We start from the raw sequence: 12,729 nt of genomic DNA, 5'->3' as shown, positions 1-12,729 counted from the left end.
ACTGATAGAATTCAGCTGATAGATATGAACCTATGTGTTTATCAAATCCCTAGGAAGATTATCTAAATCAACTCCGTGTAATTACCATTCACCATCTGTTCCACCAGGGCCTGTGCTGATCTGCTGGCATCTTGCAGTCTTCTGAACTTCTCGGCTTTTTCTCGTTCTATGGCCTGCAGCGTGATAGCAAAGGTGAGTATTTCAATGCAAGGATTGTGAAGCTACACAGTAATTATAACTTCTACTTGCCCTTTAAAGCCTTAAGATATTTCACTCTGTCAGCTTATCCGATGAATCTAAAGATTTTTTTTTCAAGTATCTTGGCACCAGACCTATGAAAATGGCAAGGGAATTACAAAACGATTTCCATACTGAACTGCTTCTATTTCTAATAGTAAGATCTCAATCCTGAACTGCTTTTGTTTTCATGTTAACGTCAAATGCATTCTAAGATGGCAAAGAAACAAAACAGAATCAACAAAGTGAGTCGAACAATAAAGGGAGAAAGTGTCAGGTCATTATTTGTAGTTTAAATACACACCACTGAATTTGCTGCTGCTAAGTAAGTACTGCACATTACAAAACAAAGAGAAGAAATCTAGTGAGCATATATGGAGGGAAAAGAATACTGCCACAGATAATTTGGCAAAGGAACAAAAGTAATTTTATGTTTAAAATCAAGGGTTAGATTTTCTCTCTAAAATTGTGAAAATACAAAGAATAACATTTTACTTTCCTAGCTATTTCTGAATTTATGCTCATTTGTCCTACTAGAGTTAACTCTTGAACATAAAATTATTCAACTAAACAAAAAAAGACTTCAATATTATTGATCTCTTTAATAATGTCTCTACATAGCTATGCATTTAACCCTGATGCAGTATAACAGAATACTATAGTCATTAAAATAATGTAGCTCTACCAATATATGTTGTATGTCCCAGAAAACAACTGTGCATAGAAAAAAGCAAACACAACACATTTAATGTACATTAAGAGTAGAAGATTTGTGATTTAAAAACAGCAATACACAAAGCTTTGTTTTGAGTTTGAAGCAATAAGTTATTCTATATCAGGCTATTTTTTAGAATAGTATGTGTTTACATCTCACAGCATTCAAACAAATATTTGTTGTACAATATTGGAATACAGGCTGGGGAATATATTATGGTAAATACATACTCAACAGTAATATTCAAAAGAATGGAAATATTATTTTTGTTTATTTTGTTTTTGGGCTTTGGAGTTACACCCAGCAATGCTCAAGTGTTTCTCCTTGTTCTGTCCTTAGGAATTATTCCTGAAATTGCTCATTGAAACATTTGCCAACCAGGATAGCTACTATCCACATGTGTTTACTAAATACTTAAAATGGGGAAGTATTATTAAGGGAGTTGGGCTGGAGCAACAGCACAGTGGGTAGGGTGTTTGCCTTGCATGCTCCAACCCAGTTCAATTCCTCAATTCCTTTCTGAGAGTCTGGTAAGCTACCGAGAGAATCCCGCCCATACATGGAAGAGCCTGGAAAGCTCCCTGTGGTGTATTTGATATGCCAAACTCAGTAACAACAGGTCTCACAATGGTGCCCGGTTGAGCAAATAGATGAACAACGGGAGGACAGTGCTACAGTGCTATATTCTTTGTAGAGCCAGTGGCAAAACTCAGAACCTCACAATAGCCTTCCACTGAGAAACATACATGGCCTAAAAGAGTGATGGTTTTTGGTGGGGGGCACTTGGTGGTATTCAGTGATTATTCCTGGTACTGTGTTCAGGGATTATTCCTTACAGTGCTTGGTGTTGCCAGGTATTGGACTTGGGTTAGCCATAGGCGAGTGCCCTACCAGCTGTACTATCTCTTCAGTCCAGAAGACATAAACTCAAACTGCAACTCACCCCAGAAAAAAAACAAGAACTGTTTAATTTTAGGTTACCTCAAAAACACCCATTTCACACTATGATCAGGGAAACTCTGTAAGTGATGGACACATTTGAATATGATACATTCTACACTTCAATAAACAATGCTCCCAGAATCCACACACCAATGAGCAGGTAAAACTTCCGGGTTACCATGAAAGTCAGTTTCACAAAGGCATTGTTGTTTTCACAAGCATGTGGATAACCACGGAATGTTTGAAATTTCTAGAGGAACTGAAAAGTTCATGAGTGTAGATGTAACAACTTGTTTTATCTAAGAATCTAGACAAAACTACAAAGCACATTTTTGATCTTTTGATCACCTCTTATCTTTGAAATTCTTGGCATCTGACTGGCATACACATTTTCTAATACATTAAATTTGTTTTCCATAGAAAGGCAAATGCTGGACTGGGAAAAGAGCTCAAAGGCCTAGGTTCCATTCCTGCATAGCTGGGAGAACAACGCTGGGTATAGCTCCTGAGCACCACTGAGGATGACCCAAAGAAACAATAACAATGACAGCAACAACAGTTAATGCTGTGTGTGAAGAATGTGGGGCTCAATGTACCATATGGGGTGATTAGATTTGAACCTGGGTTGGCAGCATGCAAAGCAAGCACCATAGCCATAGTAGTGTCTATCTGGTCACTTTTGTTATTTTTTATTATTTTTGGGGAGATCACACCTGGCTGTTCTCAGGGCTTACTCCCTGCTCTGAGATCAGGGATCATTCCTGGCTGTGCTTAAGGGACCATATGGGGTGCCAGGAATTGAACCTGGGTCAGGTTCATGCAAGGCAAATGCCCTACCCACTGTACTAACTCTCTGGCATCTTTTGTTATTTCAAAATATGTGCATATATATAGTGTCAAGTCAGGAATATGCATCATCTTCATAAATAATAAAAAATCAATGGTTTTCTGAGTGGAATGATCATAATCTTTGTATGCTAAGCTTCCTTTTTTTCAATTTTATTGAATCACTGTGAGATAGTTACAAGCTTTCATATTTGGGTTACAATCACACAATGATCAAACACCCATCCCACCACCAGTGCACACTCCCTACCATGAATATACCCAATATACCCCCCTTTGCCACCCTCCCCCTGCCTCCATGGCAGACATGATTCCCCATAATCTCTCTCTACTTTTGGACATTATGGTTTGCAATATAGACCCTAAGAGGTTATCATGTTTGGTCCTTTATCTACTTTCTCTACACATCTCCCATCCCTACTGATTCCTCCAGCCATTTATTTCTTAGTGATCCCTTCTCTATTCCAGCTGCCTTCTCCCCTTTGTTCATGGGGCAACCTTCCAGCTATGGAGCAATGTATCTGCCCTGTGTATCTACTATCCTTAGATGTCAGCCTCATGTTATGTTATTTTATACTCCACAAATGAGAGCAGTCCTTCTATGTCTGTCCCTCTCTTTCTGACTCATTTCACTTAGCATGATACTCTCCATGTCTATCTATTTATAAGCAAAGTTCATGAATTCATCTCTCCTGACAGCTGCATAGTATTCCATTGTGTAGATGAACCAAAGTTTCTTTAACCAGTCATCTGTTCTAGGGCACTTGGGTTCTTTCCAAATTTTGGCTATTGTGAACAGTGCTGCAATGAACATATAGGTACAGATGCCATTTCTGCTGTGCTTTTTTGCATCCTCGGGATATATTCCCAGAAGTGGTATTGTGGGCTCATATGGAAGCTCAATTTCTAGTTTTTGAAGGACTGTCCATATTGTTTTCCAGAAAGGCTGGACTAGTCGGCATTCCCACCAATAGTGAAAGAGTGTCCCTTTTCCCCCATATCCACATCAGCACTGGTTTCTTTTGTTCTTTTAAATGTGTGCCAGTCTCTGTGGTATGAGATGATATCTCATTTTTGTTTTGAATTGCATCTCCCTGATGGCTACAGATGTGGAGCAGTTTTTCATGTGCCTCTTGGCCATTTGTATTTCTTTTTTGAGGAAACTTCTGTTCATTTCTTCTCCCCATTTTTTGATGGGGTTGGAGGGTTTTTTCTTTGAAAATTCTACCAGTCCTTGTATATCCTGGATATTAATCCTTATCAGATGGGTGTTGGGTAAATATTCTGTCTGTTTAGTAAAGTGGCAGGCTACAAAATCAATACCTGGAAGTCCATGGCTTTCTTATATACAAATAACGAAAGAGAAGAAATAGACATTTTAAAAAAATCCCATTCATAATAGTACCTCAGAAAATCAAGTACCTCAGAATCAGCTTAACCAAAGAGGTGAAGGACCTATACAAGGAAAATTACAAAGCAGTACTTCAAGAAATAAAAGAGGACACTAGGAAATGGAGAAACATCCCCTGCTCATGGATAGGGAGGATTAGCATTATCAAAATGGCAATACTGCCCGAAGCACTATACAAATTAAATGCGGTCCCTATCAGGATACCCATAACATTTTTAAAATAAATAGACAAAACACTTCTGAAATTCATATGGAACAATAAACCCCCAAGAATAGTTAAAGCAATCCTTGGGGAAAAGAAGATGGGTGACATCACCCTCCCCAACTTCAAACTGTACTACAAAGCAGTAGTAAATAAGACAGCATGGTACTGGGCTAGAAACAGACCAGCAGACCAATGGAACACAGTTAAATATTCTGTCACAGACCCCCAAATATATGACCACTCAATCTTTGACAAAGGAACAAGAAATGTGAAGTGGAACAAGCAAGGCCTCTTCAACAAGTGGTGCTGGGAAAACTGGATAGCTACCTGCAAAAAAATGAACTCTGACCTCTGTCTAATGCCAGGCACAGAAGTCAGGTCAAAGTGGATTAAAGACCTCAATATCAGACATGAATCCATAAGGTACATAGAGGAAAATGTAAGCAAAACTCTCCACGACATTGAAACTAAAAACATCTTTAAGGATTAAACAGCACTGACCATGCAAGTGGAAGCAAACATAAACAAATGGGACTACAACAACCTAAGAAGCTTCTGCACTTCAAAAGAAATGGTGTATGCTAAGATTCTTTTTTTTAATTCTTATTAGTGAAACACCATGAGGTACATTTGTAGATATACAAATTTTTGTGCATGGGTTTCGATTATACAATGATCAAATACCCATCCATCCACCAGTGCCCATTTGGGAGCACCAAATTAAGGGTGTTTGGAGGATCCTCCCAGGAGGGGAGATGCATGTTGAAAGTAGACTATGGACTGAACATGATTGCTAAGATTCTTAAGGCAATAAAAATGGAATATTCACTATTATTTCCAGTTTCACAGAGGAAAAAAGTGAAATGAAACAAGGTCATGGAATATTTGAACAATGGAATGACTGTATGTAGGACAAAGTTCTGGGAGCCATGGAGATGACTGGCATGTATGCTTTCTAAGTGCAAGATCCTGAGTTGAATCCTCAGCACTGCATGGACCCCTGAGCTCTGGAAGAGCGGCCCTTTCAGTACACAATACCACTGGGCCCACTGACATAACTGTCAGATGCACAGCTAAGAACTGACACGAGTGGGCTCAGAATCTTCTGTGCTTTGATGGGGAGTGCCCCCCCACCAATGGAGTTCCTTACACTGCCTGCCAGATTACAGATTATGCAACATAATTTCAGATGTGTTTCACAGAGTCTGTAATACAAAAGAAATCAGCTTCATTTGATCTTAATCCATACAAAAGAGATCTGAGTCTCCATAAAATGAAGTAATGTGCCCAAAGTTATAAGAGGCATAAACTTTTAAATCCAATATGTGAATCCTTAGGACATGCTTATAAATTCAACTCTCTTTTGAACATACTCTATGACTGCTGGGGTATTTGAATGAAAATGAAATAGGTCTAAACATAATTGACTACAATTTACAGTAAAAGTAACTAAAACAGTTGTCAGGGTTGTCATTCCAAAACATTTAACCATTAAATGGTTATATGGGTACTATACAGGCACTAAGAGATCAGAAAGTTTATCTGGGCTCATATAACAGATACCAATCATTGATACTCTTATTACTGACCTGGGATACAGCTCAATTACTATACCCCTATGCCAGATGTCTATTATACACAAACTGAGACTTCAAGGAATACGTTACTATTTAAGTCTTAGAAAGAAGCAACCAACGGCTTCTGTATATTTACCAATATTCAGAGAATCTGGATTCTGTACACTGACATCAATTTAATGACATGTACCAGGAAATAAAGTGAAATACCAGCCCCCCTGTACTTTGTATCATGTAAATAAGACAGTGAAGAGTTCCTGTCCCAGACAAACTGCTCATTCTAATGAAAGGCAGCCACAGTAACTGTAAAAACATGTTTAGGATAAACCGATAAAGTAGTCTCTTAGAGAAATAATTACAATAGAGTAATACTCATAAATAGTATATTACTTGATTCTACATGATACATGGGCTGGAGCAATAGCACAGCGGTAGGGCGTTTGCCTTACAAGTGGCCAACATGGCCAACCCAAGTTCGATTCCTCTGCCCCTCTCGGAGAGCCTGGCAAGCTACCAAGAGTATCTCGCCCGCACGGCAGAGCCTGGCAAGCTACCCGTGACTTATGCGATATGCCAAACACAGTAACAACAAAGTCTCCAATGGAATCGTTACTGGGCCCGCTCGAGCAAATCAATGAACAACGGGAGGTCCGTGACCCGTGACATGATACATAATAAAGTGAAATATGTCAATGAACTAAAGAAAACAAATGCATTCAGACTACAGAACCAAATCAGTGGTTAGCAGAGAAAGTAAAATGCAAACTATAAAACTAAAACCAAAGTCTCGAGAGAAATATGGTTACTAAGAGTATAGTGCTCTAAAGTATCTCACTTTTATGTGTATTTTACACTTTTTAAAGTAGCATATGAGAAAGTAGACACTTTCAAAACTATTCACCTAACCTAGTTTTCTTTTTTTTATTTCATTTTTTCACATTCTCTCCATTTCCAGTTTTAATAAAAAGTTTTGTTGTGTGTTGGTGGGGGGCATACCGGTTTTACTCTGGACTGAGCTCTGTGCTTAGGAATCACTCCTGGTCATCCTGAAGAGATCAGATTACGTTCCAGGAGCAAACCTAGGTCGGGAGCATACAGAGCAAGTGCCTATCATGCTGTACTAGATATCCAGCCCCATTTTTAATACTTTATTTGAAAGCAACATTGTATAACTGTTAAGTTTGATACAGCTGGATTACATTAAAGTATTCTAGAAACTACAATTAGCTTGGGACATGGGCAAATCAGTCTTCTCTCCAAGAGGACTGCTAACACGTCCTGATGATAATTATATACAATTAGACAATCAGAAAAAAATGAGTATTATGTAAAATTCATTAAGCCAAAAATGTATAGATGCTTCTTTTGCTTGATGAATAGATAAGAGAAAAGCAGAATGCAGTGCGATAACCATTTAGTATGGAATAAAGAGAAGATGTCATTTTGACAATGTAACCAGTAGTATAAACTTCAGACTTTGTCTGAGATATGTAAAATCTCAAGAACCTTTTTGGTATTCTTACCAACATTTCAAGGACTCAGCAAATAAGGAATAGGAAATCACAAGTTAAGAAGAGACCGAATATAGCAAAACAGAATGAAGTATCAAGATGATCAGATAGGACACAAGGAAATACTGGTTTCTTAAGGAAGAAACTGAAAATGCATTGTCACGATCTCAGTACATATCTGAGACTGTGAAATGTGGAACTGATTTGGAAGGGAAAAAAGAGGGAAATGTTTCATGTCTATGATGTTATCCAAGATACTCTGGATTCAGTAGCAGGTAAACAAGTGCTCCCAACTGGGTAATAGACAGGCTCATATTTTAAAGTACCCCAATTAAGCTGTCCCTGCATTTTCAGATTGTGAAAACACCATTGCTATGATTACACACTGAAATGCTTTGTTACCATTAGAGAATGACTGAAATAAAAGTTCACTGATATCACAAGTTTGGGGTCTATTTCTTTATTCTGAGCCACTTAAATGATATCTCATAATCTTCATCCAGAATCCTGCGGGAGCTCAAGGGACAATATGATTTGTCAAGGATCAAAATGAGGTCATACTCATGCAAGGCAAGTGTCTTCACTTCTGTACTAGCTCTCAGGCCTCTCCCCAGTTTTTAAGGTCAAAATCCTGGATGCTTCTCCATCATTATGCAAATAAAAAGATTCTTGGAATTTTCTCTAATACTTTTAACTCAGCTTTTCTGTGTACATGTTGGTTCCCAGATATATAGATATGTAAACTTATATATTTATGTGAGATACAATGTACTTGCATACTATACATTGCATTATATACTGCATTAGATAATTATACTACAACATTTAATCTGTTGAATATCTTATAAAATAATTATATTAATGATGTATACAATATGAGATATATATTAATCATATGTGAATATGTTATAATATATAAATATTATTTAAAATGTATTTCAATGTCCAATGTATTAATATTTAAGACAAAACATTTTTTATTTTTTATTTTTTAATTTATTAATTTATTGAATCACTGTGGGGAAAGTTACAAAGCTTTTAGGTTTAATTCTCGGTCATTCAATCATCAAACACATTTCCCTTCACCAGTACTTATTTTTCACCAAGAAGAACCCCAACATACCTCCCTCCCAACCCTCCCAATGCCTGTGAGGCAGATGAATTCTAGTTAACACTCTATTTACTTTGATTAAATTCATTGTTTCGACAAAAGATGCATTATTATTATGTAGACTTTACACCCCCAAATCAGACCTGTTGAAAAGACATTCTGAAATAATTTGTTTCTGTAGCTGGTTTCAAGAATCTAAATGATGATGCGAGGCTGTGTGATTTTGGATTTCTGATGTTTTACTTATGAAGCCTGGAAGTATTTCTGCTGAGAGTGAGATAATTATGAGACTGGTTTCTGTGGCTCTAGAGCCATGGCCGTGCCGGAGAACCGCTCGTGGGGGGCAACTCATGACCTCGGTAGGGTGTGAAGGACGAGCCCAGAATGCCCCCCGTCCCATGAGGTTTCAGTTGCCCCCGTCACAACCAGCTCATACCTGGCTTTCCAAAAAGCTCCAAGGCAGCTGCCATCTTGCTGTCCAGAGGGAAAGAGGCAGAAGGGAGCAACATCCTTTTCCCTCCGGGCAGGCACAGAACATGTTTTTTGAAAATATTTCTGCTATAGAATACTAAATGCTCAAGATATATTCACTATATTATATACAACTACTATTCAGTCAAATATATCAAGAATACATAACTTGTAAAGCACTGATTCAAAACTGGCTTCAGTGAACAATTTGATAATGAATATATGATTAATTTTTAAATATAGTAGTGGGATCATAAAATAATTAGAGATTAGGAAATTCTATAACATATAACTTCAAACAAAGATGAAAATCAACTGAGTGGTGCAATCCATACTTTTTAATAATTGTTTTTGGTAGAAAAAGGAAGCAAATTTTTTAATTGTAGAGTATATAAAAGAAAAGTTTAGTTATTCCTTAACAATCAGTTAAAACACTTTATGTCCTCTCTTTTCCTTCCTTTATCAGCATCTCTTAAAGGCTTCCTCCTTTCATGACATCTCTAATTAATATGAAAGTAAGTTTCAGATTCCCAAGAGTCCTACTCAAACTTTAGAAGCTATTAATTTTCTATTCACTTAACGTTTAACAATAAAGTTTTTCCCTTTGACAAAAAACTAATTTATTCACTCAAATGTTTATTCAGAAGTTGTTATGTCCTTGATATTGGTAGCAGAGCCTTTCTTAAAATGTCCCTTCCAAACTGAAAATAATTACTGATTCATAGTGTCAAACATTAATTACATTTATTAATAGACACTCTATCAGTCACTGAGATACCAAGAGCAAGCTAATCCAAACCAAAGCAAAGCAAACAAACAAAAAAACCAAAAATTATCTACTAGACCCTGATTTTTCAGAGTTAACCATTGAATTGATGTAGCAATGGCTGTAAATAAGTTTAACAAAGAGAAATTGGATCCTGATAGGCATCAAGAAGACAGCAGGGAGACAGGGTATCTTCCAATGGCATCCACTAAGGCCACCAGGGGCATATCTTCAAACTTATAAGATTAAGAAAATGAACAAAAATGCGACAAGAGAAATCACAAAGGGATGATGAAAGAGTGTTTCTAAGAAGTAGCCAGGGTTGGTAGGATTTAGGTCTGGGGTGCATTGGTGGTCAAGGCACCGGGTCTCTGCATTTACTTAAGGAAGTAGAGGGAAATCTAAGGACGGGATACTGTTTTGTTTTAATCTGTAAGGAAGTGGAACTAATTCTAGGCCTGGGTACTCTTTTATTTATTTATTCAACTTAGATGCATAGAGAAAGTTTCAAGCTATGATTCATAAAGAAAGCTATATATGTCAAATAAGTGAAGATGATCATGACACTGAGTCAGGTTGGGTGATTTGAACAACATTAAGTGCTACAGTACTACTTTTGTGTGTATTGAGACATAACCACAAATTTGCGATGCTTTTGTTTTGATCCATCACAATCATGAAGAAATTCTCTCCTATCTATCTTTGATATCCAGAGCTATTGCTCATATTCAACAAGGAAATATCATAGACTAGCTACAAACTCTATAATATGATCTAGGAATCTGTAAGAGTGTCAAACCAGTTCTTAGTATAACTGGCTGCTTTATTCTTTCTTGGATAAATAAAATGAAGGCATAGGAAGATGATATCTGTAATTTGAGATGTTCACTTAGGCAGAATTTAAAGGAAACCTAAAGGAATATAATATTGGTGGCAGGGAAGACCAGCTAGGAATGTTATTCTAAACAGAGGTAAGCCACAGTATTAACTTTAATCAGGTTTGTGGTGAGGAGAAGAGGGAGAACTGGACAGTTTAAAGAGCTATTAAGGGAGCAAGATTAATTGAACTGTCAACTTGTGGACTTGTGAATGGTGAGAAAAAAAATCTACATGACCCAGTTAGCTTTTAGGTTTCTGAGTTGGAAAAGAAAAGAAAAAGAATAAATGGGGACTGGAGAGATGAGATTTATTTTACATTTCAGACAAACACTCATTTGAAGCTGTCTATTGGGCAATTGGATATATTGGTGTGGGCTTTAAAGGAGAAACAAGAGCTAAATGTTCATATTTCAGGTTCATTAGAAAATAGATGCAATTTGAATGGGAAGGAATGAGAAGAATCTAAAGTAAGGGAATAACTAATGGAAAATATTAACATTAAAGGACAAATGAGATGGAACAAATGGCAAAAAATAATAATTCAAAAATCAGCAGATTTCCATAATTCAAGGAGTGGGGGAAGGATATCGTTAAGACTAAAGAGGTTAACAGGTTTGGTAATAAACGTTGAGCAAATCACAAAAGCATTCAAATGTCAGTTTATTAGAGAAGGAAGGTCTCTCAAAGACAGAAAAACAAACTGTTTAAAGGCTGATGATAAACACCCTTCCCCCAAAGACAGTAAAAGACTGAAAACACAGGTGTGTAGTCAAAAAGATAAGTTTCCTTCATACATAAAGGTAATGTGAACACAGAGAAATAACAAACTAACAAGATTAACTACCCAAAGCAAGGAACTTCCACCAAGGCAGAAGGAAAAGAAGGAGGAACAACACATTCTCCTCATAGGAAAGATATTTTTTTTCACTCCCGGATGAGGCAAAATAGTCTTTTGTGAACAGTGGATAGGGTTGAAGATATCCATGAACATCTGAGTTAACAATTGATATAACCTGAGGAGGAAATAAATGCTCTTTTGATGCTGAGAAACTGAGTGAATCCATGCTGATGACTGCTAAAGGATGTTACTGCAGGAATGCAGTCATGTCTGGCAATGACACATCTACAGTGTTTCTATACAAGTGAGTAGCAGAACTAAATGATTAGGGAAATGAAAGTTTCTGAGTTAGAAGGACAGTCAGCTGAGCTGACAAGATTTAGGATTAAGTCACAAGTTAAGAAAAGGTGTCTGGGCTCCTCTTGTCAACATCCTCAAAGAGAAAATGCTATTAGTAAAACGGTGACTGAAAACATAACTCAAATGGTGAATGAGAGATGACCACCCGGCATGAAATGCAAGGGAAGATATATTTGTACTTCTGAAATGGTACCTTCGGGGCTGGCTCCGAAAAATGAGGAAACTAGCAATTCTAAAGGAGTCAGGGGTTGAAAAAAGTGATGAGCCTTTGTGGTGTTCTTGAAGGTATAATCAATTTCCATATATTAATAGAATGAGTGGAAAGGACCGAGAGAGTCTTGATGTAGAAGTATCACAGCGTCCATGGAAAGTGAGAGGAGTCACAACGAAGCACCAGTGGGCAGAGAGAAGAGAATCAAAGTTCATAGAGATGAGGGTATAAGTCAGCGGCAGAGCAATAGCATAGAGTAGGGCAGCCAATCCAGGTTCCACCCTGCCACCACTGAGAATCCCATGAGCCCTTCTAGGAGTTATCTCTGAGTGCAGAGCCTGAAGTAAACCCAAAGGACTGCCTGGAATGCCCCCCACCCCAACGGCCCCCAAAACAAACCAACAAAATTTACAGAAGGATATATCAATGAAAGAAGGAATATTCTGAGAAGTAAACAAAATTAACAGAGGTAGCAGCAATGGAGAGTTAACTGGCTTGAATCTTTCCCATAGAACTTGGTTAAAAGTGATTTGGCTTGGAAATAAGCAAACACAGTTTCCAGAAAGTAAACACAGAGGCACATCATAAGAAGACTTTTAAGAAAACACTGTATGATCCCAAATTCCCATACACACTATCATTTCACCTT

General features: G+C 37.4%; 1 protein-coding gene across 1 annotated transcript in view; it reads right to left on the bottom strand.

Moving 5' to 3' along the window:
- The window catches only part of DMD (dystrophin), a 2,292,284-nt gene that overhangs the window by 1,515,665 nt on the left and 763,890 nt on the right, over positions 1-12,729 (bottom strand). The window contains exon 19 of the mRNA XM_056131284.1: positions 86-173. Coding sequence (XP_055987259.1) covers positions 86-173 — 88 coding nt within the window. The remainder of the gene's footprint in view (positions 1-85; positions 174-12,729) is intronic.

Source organism: Sorex fumeus, unplaced genomic scaffold (assembly GCF_029834395.1).
Source record: "Sorex fumeus unplaced genomic scaffold, SorFum_2.1 ptg000086l, whole genome shotgun sequence".
Taxonomy (NCBI): Eukaryota; Metazoa; Chordata; class Mammalia; order Eulipotyphla; family Soricidae; genus Sorex; species Sorex fumeus.
The sequence above is the reverse complement of the archived record's forward strand: the minus strand, read 5'-3'. Positions and strand labels throughout refer to the sequence as shown.